The sequence below is a fragment of the Schistocerca nitens genome, chromosome 7, assembly GCF_023898315.1.
Source record: "Schistocerca nitens isolate TAMUIC-IGC-003100 chromosome 7, iqSchNite1.1, whole genome shotgun sequence".
Taxonomy (NCBI): domain Eukaryota; kingdom Metazoa; phylum Arthropoda; class Insecta; order Orthoptera; family Acrididae; genus Schistocerca; species Schistocerca nitens.
In genome coordinates, this window is record NC_064620.1 from 313,136,965 (window position 1) to 313,157,787 (window position 20,823).

A 20,823-nucleotide genomic window follows, 5' to 3' on the forward strand; every position below is an offset into this window, starting at 1 on the left:
CTGAAGACCACAGCATGCAGCAATAACTCAAGGTATTCAGTTTAGTATCCTCTAGTATCTGTCTAATTTTGACTCTAAAGATTTGGGCACATTGTATGTTGCATCTATTGTGTACATTTAACCACTGGCAACATGTCAGGAAATTACAGCTGTGTCTCAACTTCAAGGTTATGTAACCACAATGTGGTTAAGATAAAAGTAAGAAACACTGATGAGTTAGGGATTGTACATCCGATATCAATAATAACTATAATGGCATCCTTTTTATGAAGATTGTCTCTTGATGATGTTGTTTGATATTTCAATGAGAATGAGGCGCATTATGAACTGTGTTAAGTCATTTTTAATATGTAGGATTTTCTTTACATGTCTGTCTGTCAAATGAGTGGCTGTTTCCTAATCTTTGTCATTTTTTAATGTACACTGTAATTTGCTTATTATGAACTACCTTAACTGCATTTGAAGATTTTTGCTAGGCTTGTAATAAGGTATTGCACATGTATTTTAGTGAAGTTTTAGATATTTCATTTTGCTGCAATTGTTGCTAGTTGGTAACATTTTTTAAAATTTTTGCTAGGATCACTGCATATTTTGGAATTAACTAAAAACATATCTTTCAAGCTGTTTGCCATATTTTAGTGCTGTAGAGATGTAGCTACAAAGACAGTCAGCTGAAATTCCTGCCAGTGATCTTTCTGTAACGCCATGTGCAGGTAACAGGGGAAGCGTAAGAGAAACACTGAGTCACAGTTGTAATTTGTACTCATAAAGTCATAAACATCTTCAGCTAGAGACCATAACATGTTGCATTCTTTCCCTTGAGAGCTAAAAAATTAAATAATTTTATTCAAAGGTCATAGGCCTAACTTTGTGCATTTCTGAACTTTGTGAGTGAAAGTGATTATTGTGTTATTACGTAATCCATTGTATTAAATTCAGTGCATTGTTCATATGTTCTCTTCACTTATTAAATTTATTGTATGGACAAGCTGCTCATTTTTCGTTTAAAACTCCCACTGGATTCAGTATGAAATATGAAGCCTGAAATACAAATATAAAAAATTTCCCATAGTACTCTTTGATTACTGCTTTTAATAACCATCTAAAGCACATTGGCCAAGCGGGGTCATGCAGTGTTAAGTTCTTACAATTTGATTAAACTGAATACTAGGTTTGTTCGTTAGAAAGGGACTCAAGTTATCTCCTTATGATTATTGCCCCGTTCAGAACTTGTGCTCTATTGCCCTCACCACTGTTCCTTCCTTCCCTCCTTCCCTCAGAGCAAGAGTTTATCTGATGAAAGATTGTAAAGGTTAACTATTAAGTGACCACATGGCTAAAGAATGTTACTCACTGTTACAGTGAAAAGTTAAAATAATTGCTGAGAAATCTATGCCTCTCTAGAATCATCTGTATTTTATCTCTGTATGGATACTTTTTTGCCTCTATGCTTCATTTTGGTTCTAAAATTCATATGGTTCTTTAACTGATGACTTAGTGTTTCTACTTGTCATTTGGGATGTAGATAAATGATATGGAGATAAACAGTGGTTTGCTTACAGTTAGCTTCTTAATTGTTAATTTAAATTATTTTTTTCTCATAACTTATGTTTTTGCTTGTCTGATCTGTTAGTTCAGCAGACGCCCCTCAGCAGTCATTTGTTCAAGGCCTCACTATTCAGAGGTGGAAAACCTATAGGTAAGTTCATGTAATACAAGATTTCCTATTTCTACCTCCCATTCCCTTTCTTGCTGAATGGACTCGACTGTCATTAATATAATAACACTTATAATCATTTATTTGAATTGGAGACCAAATCCTTCTGCTACACCATTTTGAAATCATTTTGTACTGTAATATAACGTGGTCAAGGATGTCCCATTTTATATACACACATGTACTGGAAATATTAATTAATATGTTTTGTGATAGCTAGTTCTCCTATTACTTTGTGTGTGTGTGTGTGTGTGTGTGTGTGTGTGTGTGTGTGTGTGTGTGTTTGTTCAGTTTGCTCCTTTAATAAATACGTAAGAGAAGAGTCTGTTGGTTGGGTGCTCTGGCAGATAGAACGCTGAAAATAACATGTTATAATTTTTGCTTGATAAAATGTGTAGTTAGAGACTGTTTGAGTTTTGATAAGTTTAGTTATAATAAAATATTTTTCTGGAACATCCAGTGTGAACAATCTGCTAAATGCTTGCACCATGATTGCATTTTTATACTGAAATCATTTAAGTAAACCATAAACTGTGAAACAGAGTCACTTGCTAGTACTTATCTTTAGGAGGCAGAATGTGTAGTGCAAAGAGACACAAGTAAATGTAAAAGGGACACACTACCTAGCTTGTAGAAGTATTACCTCATTTTCCTCAAATCTGGGGTGTTGGTCACTGTTAAATACCTTTGCTATTTAAAATTTTGAGTGAAATGAACAGAAAATAAATGCTTAACAGTACTACTGGCCACAAGAAAGAATAGTAGACAAAGGTTCTCTGAAGTATGAAATATAATGAGACACGTGATTAGTGAACGAGAGAGAGAATACCTGTATTTACATTGTTATGGTTTTCTGAATTTCCTAGATTATACTGAAAATTCATCATTATCATTAGCCATTTGGCATTCATGTTTAGACATAGGTCTTCTTTAGGCTTTCTTGTGCATTATTCTTTGAGCTATACACTTTAGTGAAACTCCTGTACATTTTCTGATGCCATCTACCCACCTTCCATTTGGTCATCGTCTTTGCTATATCCCAGCTGTTTGCATGCCACTGCAGCTATCGGGCGTACACCCACGACTGTCATTACCATAAGCATTGCCTGCCAGAGACAGCACAAGCACCCGCAGTCCAAATGGTGCCCAGTGCATGCACAGCTTGTAAGAAAATATTCTGGATAGTATCACCAAGTGTATTTGTTGTTAAAGAAACCTCCTGCAGCTGCCACAGAAACATGACTGGACTCACATCAGGCACCTGTCTCGCCACCAGCCTCACAGATATCCCCATAAGCAGTGCTGCAATTCTGGGTAGTACTTTCCCTCCACGAGTCTCGTGCCCTCTGAGAGAAGTGCTGATATTCTTTTGCTGGGCAAGCATTTAGGGTACCACCTGGATGTTAAGAAAGCTGCTCAGTTTGCTGAGCCGACTAAGGATCATCTCTCAGAAGAGTTCATACAGCCAGCAGTTCCAGTGCCAAACCAGGACCCTGTTGGAGCTGATGTATTTCCTGGACACCAAAGCTTTCTGAGTCCTCCATGAACAGCCAGCAGTCCCCCACAACCAACACTCTGAAATCTTGGCCTGCATGGACTCCAATACCCGGACCAAGTATCAAACAGTCTTAGACTTTTTTTGTGATTGAGCATTTTGAACAGCCATCAAAACTGTGATCTGTCAGGACTTGGAAATTTATTCTGCCATACAATAAGAATGTTTATGACAAATTGCAATTAACACTGGTCACTGATCACCAGAGCCATAAGACAGCTGCCAGTTCCTGTTGCACACAGAAGTCTTGCTGTCTCTTTGTGCTATTGATTTAACTGCAACCATTGTGGTTAATAAGAAATCTCTGTTTATGTTGTGACTGGTCCAATGTAACAGAGGACCTGATGGCCATAACCAGATCAGTTTAAATAAATAAATAATAAAGTCTTCATTATAATTGTCTACCTAGGTGTCCATTCCTTCCGTGTGAGCCCATAGCAGGCCTCATCAGATAATGGGGATGAATATCAAAGTATTCACAGTCAATAGCAACAAGGATCAAAGGTTCAGAGTTGTCATTCCACCAGTCCCTGATCATGAGTTTTTCTCTTCCTTTACAGTGAACTTTCTCATAGCTCCCATGGTAGATGGAAGTTCAATTCTCCTTACAGTATGATTACAGTCAATACAGACATAACACCGCATGTTCTGTCTTTATTCCAATGCAGCCAGCAAATGCAAGAACAAATACTGGCTAATTTGGCTGGCGTCACCACGTTTACTGCAGGTACCCAACTGCCTTCCCCTGATCATCTCCAGCGTCAGTGGGCTCCAGACAGCACCATCACCACTTCCCATTTGGGACAAGGCAGCAGAACCTTGGGTCAGCTCCATTCCATATTTGTAACTGCATTTTATCACACATGCACACTTAGGTGATAGCCAACAGGCTTTCTTCTTGGCTGTTTCAGGTGCCGAAGTTCCTGACCTACTTTGACAGTTGATGACAGTCTTGCCTAAGGTCACATTAAATGCCTCTTCTGGTCCTCCTGACAAATTTTGTGTTAATGCACTGACTCCGCAATGAGAGGCATCTTTTCCGATGTGTCAGGACTCCTTGTCAGTCCTTCCTACTTGCCAAATCCTTGGTGCACTGATGCTTCAGGACTCATTTCCAGTCCTTTGTTCTTGTCCAGTCCTGGGTGAAAATATCCACTGTACACTTCCCTGACGTCTACCACACTGGTCCTGGACTCTGCCAGTCCTTACTCTTTCATCACAACTTTGGAGCTCAATGTGCTTCCGTTGTTGCAGGGCCGATATAAGCTCTCTGGACACAACATACTTACAGAACTCCACTACAAGATACTCTCATACTACTATCTTCCTGCACAACACAACCAAATAATTTTGTTTCAGGGTGCTCTCATACTACTGACCTGATCCACTTCAGTGTTCCTGTGACACCATTTCAGAAAATCAGACACTTTCCAGACAGACTCCCTCATAAACATTGTTTCACTTTATTTCTCTAACCGAAATTGCAAAATGCAGCAGGTTGTCAAATGGTTCACTGCCTGCAACTCTCCAGTTTGATCGTCTCTCCAGGTATCCTCAAGTGTATTGCTACAAGGGGCCCCATGGACTTCATACAGAGTTGTTACCATTCCACATTAGGACTACCGACGAGGACCATCATCTTGACTTCCTCGGTCCCTGTCACCTAGAAATTGATGCACAAAAAATGGGTTCACTCCAGGCCGCGTCTCTGTTGTCAGTGACAATTGGTCTTTCTGCATGACCTTTCTTCTTCTTTTTTTTTTATCTCCAGATGACTGCTTCTACTTGTGCCCAGGCTTTTCAGGGGTACACACGTGCCACCGGCACTACCTCCTGGAAGGGTTTATCATTCTCACATCCATGAATTGGGGCCCATGGATGTGGCCTCCAGACAATGACCCCAGCAGCACTGGATGCCTTCTCCACGCATTGTGATTGTGACACCACCATTCTCCGGAAGGGCGAAGGAGGATGAGTTGTCATGCTTCACCGAAAAGGCTTTGCCATCTCTTACCTGGGGGAGGGTTGCTATATTCCAGTTATTTACTGCCACTACAGTTACATGTCCCAGCACATGCACCAGCAATCCAAATTATGGTCGGAATGCACACTGAATGCATTGAAGTGTTTCAGACCATATCAACAGGCCAATTTGTTTTCAAAGGATCCTCTTGCAGCCGACACAGAAATGGGCAGCACTGGAATTGGTAGGAGAGGTACCAGCCTTGCCACCCGCAGCATGACTATCACCATCAGCAGTGCTGCAATTGCAACTACTACTTTTCCCCCGGCAGTCACATGCCTTCCAGGTGATATGTGGAAATCTTTCTGCTGGGCACATATTTATGGCACTGCCCAGCTGCTACAAAAGCATCTCAGTTCACTGAGCCGACCAAACAACATCTCTCCAAACTGTCCGTACAGCCAGCAACTCCAGCACCGAACCGGGACTCAGTTGAAGCTGACTCACTTTCTGGACACTGACTTTAGAGACATTTACAACCAGGCAGGAGTATTCTGCGAGCAAAGCTTTCTGACCTTGGCCTCCACAGAGAGAACCTAGTACCCAGTGATGTTTCTTAGACTTTTTTTCGTGATTGTGAATTTTGGACAGCATTGAAACTGTGGCCTGTTGGGACATAGAAATGTACTCCGTCAGACTTATAGCGAGAGTGTTGGCAGCAAACCCTGCTTAAGACTGGTCACTGATCATCAATGTTATGAGACAGCTACCAACTCCTATTGTATGCAGAATTCATGTTGTGTCTTTCTGTGACCGATTTAACTGCAGCCTTTGTGGTCAACAAGAAGTGCCTATGTTTATATTGTGGCTAATAAAGTGTTTATTAGTAATTGTCTGCCTGGGAGCCTTTCTTTCTGTGTGAACCCATACCAAACCACACCAGCCTTCATCTTTTCTTATCCCTTAGAATACAATAGACGTCTAATTTTGCTCATTTACCATACATTTTCCTGGCCTCATGTCCTGACTGTCTTTATTTTTTATTTATTTTTCATTTTAGCCACAATTACGCCTTCCACACAAGTCTGTTCCCTCCTCCATGGCCCCCCCCCCCCCCCCCCTGCCAGCAGTCCACAAGATGCATTCTCTATTGCCTGCTGAGTAACCCTGTATGATTATTTTTTATGTTGAAAGTAATAAGATCTTTTATCTCAAATCGCTTGACGTGTTTTCAATGCCAAATGCTTGGGCACACAGTTATGATTTGTAAATGCTCCCAATCATAAGCTATTAGGCTGCCACACAATACTCCACATGTTTTATGGAATTAATTAAATTCTCTCTCCCTCTCCCCTGTGTGTGTGTGTGTGTGTGTGTGTGTGTGTGTGTGTGTGTGTGTTTGGGGAAATTGGGGGGGGGATTCTGTCATGTGTCCAAGCTTATGCAATTACTGTTATAACCACAGCTGTTGTCCCTCCCTGCCTCAGTGTATTTTTTACACAATTTTAAAAATTTTATTATTATAATTATATGCTATTTGAGAAATCAGCCTTGTGTATGCTATATGCAACGGAAATTTTTCTAATCTGTTGAATTATCAAGTAAGTTACATTATTCTAAGCTTGCCAATATTTATGTAGCATTTAATTTATTCTTCAGAACTTCCAATGACACCACCAGACCTGACACCAAGCCGTGAAGGTTCTCTTCCGAGAGGAGTGAAGCCTTGTTCTCCCCCACCGAACATCTTAGGAGGTTTAGCCTCTGGCCGCCTTGCTGCATGGGTTATTGATTCCTTCTCATCACTAGATTCACTCAACAAAGAATTGGGACAAATTGGTCAGAACATAACTCAGTTGTGCCGCATCTTGGAACAAATAGAGGCAATTCCAACTACAGATGCTGAGGTAATTGCTGTATTTTGTAAAAGTAAGAATCATTGTTTTTGTGTTCAGTATTAATTTTACTTACTCGATGGGGGTACAGGTACCAACACCTATCTGAGATATAACAAGAAAAATAATTTTTTAAATAACAATCTGGAGTGAGCCTCGTATAGCATAGTAACAAACGCAAATGAGCGAAAGCCATTTGGAAACTGAGACTCTATCATTCACTTCAAGAACAGTGAAAATACTGTACAGAAATTAAGTAGATTGAAATGTTGAGTTTCATGTAGCGCACACTCCACTACAGAGTGGCAATTTCATTGCCGGCTGGTGTGGCCGTGCGGTTCTAGGCGCTTCAGTCTGGAACTGCGTGACCGCTCCGGTCGCAGGTTCGAATCCTGCTTCGGGCATGGATGTGTGTGATGTCCTTAGGTTAGTTAGTTTTAAGTAGTTCTAAGTTCTAGGGGACTGATGACCACAGATGTTAAGTCCCATAGTGCTCAGAGCCATTTGAACCATTTTTGAAAATTTCATTCCGGAAACATCCTCCAGGCTGTTGCAAAGCCATGTCTCCGCTTTATTCTTTCTTCTAGGAGTGCTAGTTATGCAAGGTTTGCAGGAGACAGGAGAGCTTCTGTGAAATTTGGAAGGTAGGAGATGAGGTACTGGTGGAATAAAGCTGTGAGGATGGATCACGAGTCGTGCTTGGGTAGCTCATTTCGTAGAGCACTTGCCCGCAAAAGGCAAAGATCCTGAGTTCGAGTCTCGGTCTGGCACACAGTTTTAATCTGCCAGGAAGTTTCACGTCTGCACACACTCTGCTGCAGATTGAAAATTTCATTTTAGATAAAATTTAATTTGATTTTTTTAAAATAACGTATATTTCATAGTGAAAGTTTCAGTTAACATGGTAAGTATTGAAAGAATTTTATGACCACTCACTTCATTCTTTTCTATGACTGAATGAGGTAAAATGGTATGTAGTGTTAGTGATCTTAGCTCTTGTTTCCAGACAGCCACACGCTCCAAGAAATGAAGATATTGTAATCTAATTGCTTATCATTAATATCTTACAGGCTGTGTACCATATACTAGAGTGTGCTTAGTGGTAAATGATACTTTGAAAACCCAGCCAGGATAAACTCTTCCTAAAAACGTTTTTTCTGCATCTGTGTGACATTATAATGTGCTACTTGATCTTTAGTACTGATATTCACAAGTACGAAAATCCTACACCAACTGGTAAAAATGACACTAGGATCATTAGCACTTAGCTGAGAGAATAGATTTGTAGGTTTTCTGACACAGAATTTACAATGAAATTGGTGGCCCGATAGAAACATCTACATCTACAGCTACATCCATGTATGTACTTTGTAAACCACTGTGAATGTATGGCAGAGGATATTTCCCTCTGTACCAGTCACTAGGGCTTCTTGCTTTTCCATTCAATTATGGAGCACAGGAAGAACGGCTGTTTAAACATCTCTGTGCACACTGTAATTAATCTAATCTTGTCCTCACAAACCCTATGGGAGTGATGTGTAGGAGAGTTGTAGTACATCTAAAACTGTGTTCCAATTCAGTTTCTTCAGCATCTCTGTGATACTCTACCATGGGTCACACAAACCTGTGACAATTCATGCTACCCTTTTCTCTATACATTCAGTACCCCTCCGTATTTGGTACGGGTTGCACACATGTGGGCAATGTTCTAGTATGGTTTGCATGAGTGATTCGTAAGCAAGTTCTTTTGTAGACTGATTGCATTCCCCTACTATTCTACCAATATTCTGAAGTCTGCAAGTTGCTTTATCTACAACTGAGCATATGTAATGGTTGCATTTCATATCTTTACAAAAAGTGTTACACCCAGGTAGTTGAGAGTTGGCCAATTCGAGTTGTGACTCATTGATACTGTAGTCATAGGCTACTATGTTATCTCATTTTGCAAAGTGCACAATTTTACATTTTTGAACATTTAGAACAAGCTGCAGATCTTTGTACCACTTTGAAATCTTATCAAGATCTGACTGAATAATTGTGCAGATTTTATCAGACAGTACATCATCATAGCTAACTGCATCATTTGCAAAAAGTCTGAGGTTAGTACTAATATTATCTACAAGGACATTAGCATACAACATGAACAGCAAAGGTCCCAGCACACTTCCCTGGGGCAAACCTGAAGTTACTTCTACGAAATGAAATGATCGTATGGCATTTATTGGCCGGGATATCCCCTTCGGGGTTAGGCTGCCGTATTGCAAGTCTTTTTAGTTGACGCCACTTCAGCGACTTGGATGTCACTAATGATGAAGGACACACAACACCCAGTCCCCTGCTGGGAATCGAACCCGGACCCCCTTGTGCGGTAAGTAGTAACACTACTGCTGCACTATGGAGGTGGATGTTACTTCTACATCTGATGATGAATGTCCATCCCGGATAACATACTGCATCCTCCTACTAAAAAACTTCAGTCCAGTCGCAAATTTTGCATGATACGCCATACAATCATAGTTTTGGTAATACACATAAATGTGTTATTGAGTCAAATGCTTCTTGTAAATCAAGAAATACTGCACCTACTTCACTGCCTTTATCAGTGACTTTCAGGCTGTCACATGAGAAATGTGCATGTTGGGTTCCATGTGATTGATCTTTACAGAATCAATGCTGAATGATGTGTTCTAAGATTCCCACTGACATAATATCTATATCAGTCATCTTTGCAGTGGTGCAAGAATTAAATTGGTGCAATACCCATCGATTTTCATTTGTGAATGGAGCTCAATTACCATCACTGCCAGAGATCTTTGCTTGGTAGAGGACTGAAACAGGTTGCAATCAGCCTCAAGAAAACCAGTTCAGGAACACCTTGATGAAGTAATAGCGGATTCAGCTCACAAAAACTGTCAACAGCCAGGAGAGTGGTGTGCTGACCCCATGCCCCTCCGTACGGCATCCAGTGATGCCGATGGCGGAGGATGACATGGCAATTGATGGGTACTGATGGGTCTGCCAGGGCTCATTGATGGATTTTTACATTAACAGAGTTCAGCATTTATCTTTTTGCTTAGGTGCCCTCAGTTTTAGCCCCTGTCTTATCTAAGAGTTTCTGGACACACAACTATACTACCACTAAAAGCCTGCACATATGACCAGAATTTCATTGGGTTTTGTGAGAGATCCTTGTATAATATTCTGTCACGGCATTCATTAGAGGCTTTATTTATGACCCTCTTGACAGCCAAATACGTTTCATTTGGAGTCTTCCTATTTATAAGCCTATGCATTGTTTACGGCCGGCGGCGGTGGTCGTGCGGTTCTAGGCGCTGCAGTCCGGAACCGCGGGACTGCTACGGTCGCAGGTTCGAATCCTGCCTCGGGCATGGATGTGTGTGAGGTCCTTAGGTTAGTTAGGTTTAAGTAGTTCTAAGTTCTAGGGGACTGATGACCTAAGATGTTAAGTCCCATAGTGCTCAGAGCCATTTGAACCATTTTGCATTGTTTACACCTGTTATGCAATAGCTTCTATTTCTGTAGAAGTTTCTTTACAGTGACTGTATACCACAGAGGATCCCTCCCATCATGAACTTTTCCACTAGGTATACATCTATAAAGTGTAGGTTGTTGTTGTTGTTGTTGTTGTTGTGGTCTTCAGTCCTGAGACTGGTTTGATGCAGCTCTCCATGCTACTCTATCCTGTGCAAGCTCCTTCATCTCCCAGTACTTACTGCAACTGACATCCTTCTGAATCTGCTTAGTGTATTCATCTCTTGTCTCCCTCTATGATTTTTACCCTCCACACTGCCCTCCAATGCTAAATTTATGATCCCCTGATGCCTCAGAACATGTCCTACCAACCGGTCCCTTCTTCTAGTCAAGTTGTGCCACAAGCTCCTCTTCTCCCAAATTCTATTCAATACCTCCTCATTAGTTATGTGATCTACCCATCTAATCTTCAGCATTCTTCTGTAGCACCAAATTTCGAAAGCATCTATTCTCTTCTTGTCTAAACTATTTATTGTCCATGTTTCACTTCCATACATGGCTACACCCCATACAAATACTTTCAGAAACGACTTCCTGACACTTAAATCAATACTCAATATTAACAAATTTCTCTTCTTCAGAAACGCTTTCCTTGCCATTGCCAGTCTACATTTTATATCCTCTCTACTTCGACCATCATCAGTTATTTTGCTCCCCAAATAGCAAAACTCCTTTACTACTTTAAGTGTCTCATTTCCTAATCTAATTCCCTCAGCATCACCCGTCTTAATTCGACTACAATCTGTTATCCTTGTTTTGCTTTTGTTGATGTTCATCTTATACCCTCCTTTCAAGACACTGTCCATTCCGTTCAACTGCTCTTCCAAGTCCTTTGCTGTCTCTGACAGAATTACAATGTCATCGGCGAACCTCAAAGTTTTTATTTCTTCTCCATAGATTTTAATACCTACTCCGAACTTTTCTTTCGTTTCCTTTACTGCTTGCTCAATATACAGATTGAATAACATCGGGGAGAGGCTACAACCCTGTCTCACTCCCTTCCCAACCACTGCTTCCCTTTCATACCCCTCGACTCTTATAACTGCCATCTGCTTTCTGTAGAAATAGTAAATAGCCTTTCGCTCCCTGTATTTTACCCCTGCCACTTTCAGAATTTGAAAGCGAGTATTCCAGTCAACATTGTCAAAAGCTTTTTCTAAGTCTACAAACGCTAGAAACGTAGGTTTGCCTTTCATTACTCTTTCTTCTAAGATAAGTCGTAAGGTTAGTATTGCCTCACGTGTTCCAACATTTCTACGGAATCCAAACTGATCTTCCCCGAGGTCGGCTTCTACCAGTTTTTCCATTCGTCTGTAAAGAATTCACGTTAGTATTTCGCAGCTGTTACTTATTGAACTGATAGTTCGGTAATTTTCACATCTGTCAACACCTGCTTTCTTTGGGACTGGAATTATTATGTTCTTCTTGAAGTCTGAGGGAATTTTGCCTGTCTCATACATCTTGCTCACCAGATGGTAGAGTTTTGTCAGGACTGGCTCTCTCCCAAGGTATACATCTATAAAGTGCATGGCAGCTATACTTCTAAGCTTGAGCCATTGTTATTCCACATGCTTCTCTTCATAGCTAGTTCCTTACTGAGATAAAACACTACTGCCTCTTTATCTAGTTTGTACATTGGTAATTATTCTTAATACAACTGTTTTTTAATGGTCATTAACAACAGTTTCTATGTGGATATCAGCAAAGAGGTCAGGTCTATGCTGTTACATGTAATTTATTAATATTGGCCTCCAGGCAATCTGTTCTAGGAAGTTCCCAAGAACGCATTTGGTAATGCTTTGCAGGATAACTTGTCACACCCACCACTTACAAAATTGTAGTTTCCCAAATTGATTGTTGGGTAATGAAAGTCTCATACAGCAATGATGATATGATTGTGGAACTTGCATACTAGTGAACTTATATTTTCTTGAGAGTATTTGGTTGCAGAAGTCACAGCCTAGCTTGACACAAACCTTTGAAGTCTCTGATCCAATCCTTCCACTCAAATCAATCAATCAGTTCTGGGAAAAATGCTGCAAACAGTGAGCTTTTGGCTACCACAGCAGTCTCTTCAAATTGTTGATTGAGGCCACCAGCCATACATACTGAGTGCACCTGGTGTTCTTTCCCACTCCTTGCTCCCTTTTCCATAAGGAATACCTTTATTTATCATACGTTTGAGCTGCTGATGTGCAGTAGATCCCTAATTCTTTGCATTTGCTTGCTCTTGATGTGGCACACAAACTGTTTTCCAACAAGCGAAATGAGTCTTATTGAGTCAGTTTTTGTTTCAGTGAAAAATAGCACATCAAGCTTAATGGCTGGGGGATCAGTAAAACACTCATCTTATTTGCTCTATAAACATTTTTAGTTGCTGTTGGAATCCTTGAGATAGTTACTGGGCATTCAGACCATAATTTACAAGTCATCCTAAGTAATGTGTATAAAACTTCTCACATTGTAAATGTAGTAATGTAATATGGCTGTTAAACACTTTGCACTGTAAACTACTGTTGATTTGATTCACTACCCATTCATTAGTAGTCTAATCTACCTATTGAATCCTCAGCAGCCTTCTGTAGGACCACATTTCTAAAGCTTCTACTTTCTTCTTGTCAGAAGTGTGTATGATCCACGTTTTGCTTTTGTACAAGAGTACATTCCAGAATACTTTCAGAAAAGATTTCTCAACATTGAAATTTATAAATGATGATAACAGTATTCACATTTTTCAGAAACTCTGTTCTTGCAATTCTGGTCTGTGTTTCATATTGACTCTTCTTCAGCCACTATCAGTTCTTGGTTGCCCTACTAGCAAAACTCAAAAACTACTTTTAGCATCTTATTTCTTAATCTAATTTGTTCAACATTACCAGATTTAATTTGTCTACATTTCATTACCCTTGTTTTACTTTTGTTGATGTTCAACTCATGATCTCTTTTCCAGACATTATTCATTCCATTCAATTGATCGTCGAATCCTTTGCTGACAAGGCCATTGGCAAACCCACAGGTGTTTATATGTTTTCCCTGTGTTTTAATTCCCTTTCAAAATTTCTACTTGGTTTCCTTCATAGTTTGCTCAGTGTACAGATTGAACAATATTGGAGATAGGCTAAAACTAGGTCTTTTATAATGGGAGTATTGTTTCAGTATAAATTGTAGATAATCTTTTGCTCCCTGAATTTTACACCTATTAGCTTCAGAAGTCAAAAAAGAGTTTATTCCAGCGAAGATTGTCAAAAGTTTTCTTTAAATCTGCAAATGCTTTTAATATAGGTTTAGTTATCTTCAACTGATCTTGTAAAGTAACTTGTAGGGTCAGTATCATCTTGCATGTTCCTCCATACTCCAGGAATCCAAACTAATCATACCTGAGGTAAATTTCTATCAATTTTTCCATTCTTATCAATACCAGTTATAAATGAATAAACTACAGTTATTGAATTTATGACCAGTGTAAACGAACTTCTAGACAACATTCAGACTTCCACAACATATTTCAAACTGATACATTTCAGTTTAATGAAATAGACATTGATTAGAGCTGCAAAGTTAAAAGCATGTGTACACAATGGTTCAGTTAATTCAGCAGTATTAGCATGTAAGATACCATACTACTAGAAATAACGTAACACGTTTTGGGTCTTGAACTATCTTTTTGCTCCACTGAGCTGTGATGCCTTTTGCAAATAATCTTAACTAACTCTACAAAGTGTGCCATTTTTGTAAGTTTCGTATTAATTCCCTGCGTAATAAGGGTATGGAAATAATAAAGAATGCTACAGCATTGCTAGACAGTTAGTCATAAAACTGTTTCGTTATTTACATTATTCATTCATGTTTTGCACATGGCACTTGGAGGCTTCTTTTAAAATTCTTAGGTGTAAAGTAAACTTCGCCCTTAATTTTTATTTCATTGCTAACTGCATATTTTTTATGTTTTCACTTCAGATGTGTCCTTTGTTCTTCCGTTTATGAAAGCTATAAACTCGTGTTCAAATGTAAATGAGCGTGCCCTGACATAAAATGAGCATATAATTTGCTGATTACTTTTAACTACCACATTAGCAGCATATCTTCCAAATATTGCCAATACACATATATTAACTCTTAAATGTTCATTACTCATCCACCTTCCAAAGACATTTATGTGACTCTTGGTGGGTGGTATTGCTATGCACTGTGATATGGCATAAGTATAAAATGAAGAAAGACTAGTGTTTATGTTGCTTGATGCAAACAGTTATGAAGTATTGTGTGCGAAGAGGAAAATGTTCCTATATTTTCTTGACTACACTACATGTATTCAATCATTCAGTCAGTCACAGTATTTAAATATTTAAGTGATAGCTTCTGTGATGACTTAACATGAAATGGTCACATAAACTTTGATGACAGAAAAGCAAATGCTAAGCTAAGAAGGATTGTTGGAAAAATTCCTAGAAAATATAATTTATAACTGAATTAAGCAAATTTCCAAAGATTCATATAGCTAGTGTTGGAATGTTGTTCCTATCTTTACCAAACATGATCAACAGAAGAAATAGAGGAGGTGATTCATAAAAGAGCTATGAGATGTGTTTAATCATAGAAAACTTATCACAGAGCGCCTAAAGTTGATTGGTTAGTGTTATCAAAACCACAGCACAGCACTCTCTTTCCGTTACCCACCAGGCCTCAACATCCGCTAATTTCAAGTTGCGGCCGCTCATACCTCACCTGTCATTCAACAACATCTTTGCCTCTGTACTTCCGCCTCGACTGACATCTCTGCCCAAACTCTTTGTCTTTACAAATGTCTGCTTGTGTCTGTATATGTGCGGATGGATATGTGTGTGTGTGCGCGCGAGTGTATACCTGTCCTTTTTTCCCCCTAAGGTAAGTCTTTCTGCTCCCGGGATTGGAATGACTCCTTACCCTCTCCCTTAAAACCCACATCCTTTCGTCTTTCCCTCTCCTTCCCTCTTTCCTGACGAAGCAACCGTGGGTTGCGAAAGCTTGAATTTTTGTGAATGTGTTTGTGTTTATTTGTGTGTCTATCAACATACCAACGCTTTCGTTTAGCGTAGCTACTGTGAATATCCTGAGTTCCTTAAATAAATGTCTGCAAGATGATCTTGGGTGGGCTCCAGCTATTATTCTGATTACACACTTTTGTGCAATGAATACTTTCTCTCTTAGTGACGAATTGCCCCAACATTTGCCGCCATATGAAAGCAGTGAATGAAAATAGGTATAGTAGGCTAATTTACTGATATGTTTATCACCAAAATTTGCAATAACCCTAATAGCATAAGTAGCTGAACCTAACCGTTTCAGCAGATCATCAATGTGTTTCTTCCAATTCAATTTCTCATCAGTGCACACACCCAGAAATTTTGAGTATTCAGCCTTAGCAACAGACATCCGTTCATAGTCTATATTGCCATGTACAGTACAGAATTGTATAAACTGTGTTTTCTCAAAATTTAGTGAGAGTCCATTTGCAGAGAACCATTTAATAATTTTCTGAAAGACATTATTTGCAATTTTGTCAGCTCATTCTTGCTTCTTGGGTGTGATTACTATACATGTATCATCAGCAAAAAGAACTAGCTTTGCATCTTCATGAATATAGAGTGGCAAGTCGTTAATATATATTAAGAACAATAAGGGACCCAAGACTGAACACTGTGGGACACCATTCTTGAGACTTCCCCAGTTAGAGGACTCTGTTAGTTTTTGCAGACTATCTGTACTGTCAATTTCAACCTTCTGCATTCTTTCAGTTAAGTATGAATTAAACCATTTGTGCACTGCCCCACTCATACCACAACACTTCAGCTTGTCTAGAAGAATTTCATGATTCACACAATCAAAAGTGTTTAAGAGATCGCAAATTATCCCAACGGGTGATGTTCAGTTATTCAATGCATTTAATATTTGATCAGTGTAAGCTTGTATAGCATTTTTGTTGTAAAGCCTTTCTGAAAACCAAATTGACATTTTGTTAGTACTTCATTTTTACAAATATGTGATGTTACTCTTGAATATATTACTTTTTCAAGAATTTAGGATAAAGCTGTCAGAAGTGAGATTGGGTGGCAGATGTTAGCACCAGATCTATACCCTTTATTATGAAATGGTTGAACAGTAGCATATTTCACTCTATCTGGAAAAAATGCCCTGGTGCTAAAATTAGCTCGCCACCCCAGCCCCCTGGAGATTAGATTAGATTAGATTAAATTAAATTAATACTTGTTCCATAGATGAATACGACACTTCGCAATGATGTGGAACATGTCAGGTTAATAAAAGATGTCTGTACAAGATATTACATTACACAAAATATTGCATGACACTAATGTTTAAGTTGTGTGTGTGTTTTTTTCCCCTTAATTTATATCTAAAAATTCAGCCAATGAGTAGAAGGAGTTGTCATCTAGAAATTCTTTTAATTTATTTTTAAATGTTAGTTGGCTATCTGTCAGGCTTTTGATGCTGTTTGGTAGGTGACCAAAGACTTTTGTGGCAGCATAATTTACCCCTCTCTGTGCCAAAGTCAGATTTAACCCTGCATAGTGAAGATCACCCTTTCTCCTGGTGTTATAGCTATGCACACTGCTGTTACTTTTGAACTGGGTTGGATTATTAACAACAAATTTCATAAGTGAATATATATACTGTGAGGATCCCTAGATCCTTAAATAGATGTCTGCAGGATGACTGTGGGTGGGCTCCAGCAATTATTCTGATTACACATTTTTGAGCAATGAATACTTTTCTACTCAACGATGAATTACCCCAGAATATGATGCCATATGAAAGCAGTGAATGAAAGTAGGCATAGTAAGCTAATTTACTGAGATTCTTATCACCAAAATTTGCAATAACCCTAATAGCATATGTAGCTGAACTCAGACGTTTCAGCAGACCATCAATGTGTTACTTCCAGTTTAACCTCTCATCAATGGACACACCTAAAAATTTTGAAAATTCTATCTTAGCTACAGACTTCTGTTCAAAGTCTATATTTATTACTGGAGTTGTGCCATTTACTGTACATACTGTGTTTTATCAAAATTTAAAGAGAGTCCGTTTGCTGAGAACCACTTAATAATTTTGTGAAAAACATCATTTACAATTACATCACTTAGTTCTTGGTTTTTGGATGTTATTACTATACTCGTATCATCAGCAAAAAGAGCTAACTTTGCATCTTCATCAATGTGGAATGGTAAGTCATTAATGTATATCAAGAACAGTAAAGGACCTAAGACCGAACCCTTTGGGACCCCGTACTTGATTAGCCCCCAGTTTGAGGAATCAGCTGTTGTTTTAACATTACATGAACCACTTATTTAATCTTTCTGCATTCTTCCAGTTAAGTATGAATTAAACCATTTGTGCACTGCCCCCCTCAAACCATAATGATTTAGCTTATCTAAAAGAATTCCATGATTTACACAATCAAAGGCCTTTGAGAGATCACAAAAAATACCAATGGGTGATGTCCGGTTATTCAGAGCATTTAATATTTGACCAGTGAAAGCGTATATAGCATTTTCTGTTGAAAAGCCTTTCTGAAACGCAAACTGACATTTTGTTAGTACTTTATTTTTGCAAATATGGGAGGCTACTCTTGAATACATTACTTTCTCAAAAAATTTTGATAGAGCTGTCAGAAGAGAGATTGGGCGGTAGTTGTTGACATCCGACGTATCCCCCTTTTTATGCAATGGTTTTACAATGGCATATTTCAGTATATTGGGGAAAACTGGGTATGGGGTGGGAGGCAACTTTAAAATTTCAAATGGGAACCTCCATTTTTATTGCAGAATCTGATTCTACATAAAAAAACTACGTACATTTTGTCTTAAACATTTGTTTTGATTCTTGGTAATTGGCGCTGTAATTCAAGAAAATCCATGTTCTCATTTTTGCGTGGAAAATGGTTACAGATAAATTAAAAAAAAAACTTATTTACTTTGTAAATTTTGATTCGCTAAAACTAAAACTCTCCCCATAGGTTGAGGTTTGAGAGAGAGGAATTAGAGTTTTACAAATGTTGACCCAAATATTAATTTTTTCTGCAGATTCAGATAAGATTTGTGTGTTTTGTGGTCATGAGGCCACACAACTTTTAATTATCAAACAAATCATCTGACTAGTTAACTAACTAATCAAACATCCTACTTACTAATGAATAAACTAATTAACCCACAGAGTAAACAAAGTAAAAGTTTAACTGAGGAAAAGACTAACCCACTCGCTAACTAAAGATGAACATGTCCCTGTTTAAGATTTGGTGGTCCTGAAAAGGAAAGATTAGTTTCATTTTATTGTTGATTATTTGCAAATACTTGCAAGTAAATGAATTGTGGGGTGCTTGTTTCCAGTGAGTCCCCTCACCTCTCACTTTCGGCCTGCTTGTTGTCCATAAATCCCTTGAATCTCGCCGGCCTGGGTCGCCAAGTGGTTCTAGGTGCTATAATCTGGAACCGCGCGACCGCTACGGTCACAGGTTCGAATCCTGCCTTGGGCATGGGTGTGTGTGATGCCCTTAGGCTGGTTAGGTTTAAGTAGTTCTAAGTTCTAGGTCACTGATGACCTCAGAAGTTAAGTCCCATAGTGCTCAGAGCCATTTGAACCTTGAATCTCACCATTTTATGAAATCAAATGTTCAAAGTGATGACCTCCAACTTCGATGCGTTTATTGACTCATGCTGTAAATCCCTGCACACATCTTGATAACATGTCTGGTGTAATTGTAGCGCAAGCATCTCTTATTCTTTGCATCATGTTTTTATGAGTGGTAGGCATTTCCTGATAAACATTATCTTTTAGATAACCCCATTAGAAAAAATCTGGTGAGGTAAGGTCAGGTGATCTGGCTGGCCAATTCACAGGACCTGCCCTGCCGATCCAGTGACCATGCTAAAGTCAATCTAGTACATCGCGTGCTACTAATGAATAATGCACTGGACAACCATCATGTTGAAACCACATGTTTTGTCGAAGTTCGATGCTCAGGTCTTCAACTAGATCTGGAAGTTCATTTTCAAGTAGGTTTTGATATTTGTTGCCATTCAAATAACTGTCGATAAAATATGGACCGATCAGTTTACCGCCAATTATACCACACCAAACATTAACTGACCAAGGTTGCTGATGGTTGACTTCTTGAATCCAGTGTGGGTTCTGTTCACTCCAGTAATGCATGTTATGGTGATTAACTTCACCGTGGTTTGTGAATGTTGCCTCATCAGAGAAAAGTACTCTGGCAAAAAAGTTTTGGTTTGTTTGCATCCGCTGAACTGGCCAGTGACAAAACATTAGACGGTTTTGGAAGTCATCGCCATGTAGTTCCTGATGCATGGATACATGGTACGGATGAAATTTGTGGAACTTCAGGATTTTCCAAACACTCATGTGTGAAGTTCCTGATTGGCTTGTTATTTCTCTTGTGCTTGCATGTGGATTACGAGCCACAGCAGTTAGAACTGCCACTTGATTGTTTCCTCCACCAACAGTAGCTGCATGGGTTCTTTTTTTCTGGTTCACACTACCTTCTGCAGTAAATTGTTTAATAACTCAAACAAAAGAGGACTGTGCTAGTACTTGGCCAGGAAAACGCTGTGCATAAAGCGCGACTGCATCATCAAAATTTCTCCCTCTTTCTCCATAAATCCACATCATATAAATTTTTACTTCCACAGAAAGATAATTCATAATGACATATGCCACCTAGAGAGGAAAGATAAGGGGTGTCGATAAAGGTAGGGTTAGAATTCCTATGAGCGAGCAGCGGCCCATGTGGTGTAATTCCGCCCAGCAATACTAACTCTGCTTCAAATGCAACTGCTAACGAGCAAAAGCCGCGAATGGAGTCACACAAGGTCATCAAACCTATATCACCCAAAAGACAATCATTATAAACTATGTATTGCTGTCTGAATGCTCAGACAGGTAAAAGATACAGTCCATTTATTATATTAATACTTATAAATTCTAAAGCCCAGTCTTATAATGAAAAAGGACGAATTACTCATACCTGCGCTACCTATTGGCGGCACTCCGAAACATTACGCCACTCATCAGAAAGAGCTGGATAAGAGTATCGATTATCGATCAGGGCTAAGTGGGATATCGATTA

General features: G+C 39.1%; 1 protein-coding gene across 1 annotated transcript in view; it reads left to right on the top strand.

The window, feature by feature from the left end:
• Positions 1-20,823, top strand: part of LOC126194885 (oxysterol-binding protein-related protein 6-like) — a 277,022-nt gene that overhangs the window by 91,501 nt on the left and 164,698 nt on the right. Inside the window, exons 6-7 of the mRNA XM_049933235.1 lie at positions 1,634-1,699; positions 6,895-7,142. Coding sequence (XP_049789192.1) covers positions 1,634-1,699; positions 6,895-7,142 — 314 coding nt within the window. The remainder of the gene's footprint in view (positions 1-1,633; positions 1,700-6,894; positions 7,143-20,823) is intronic.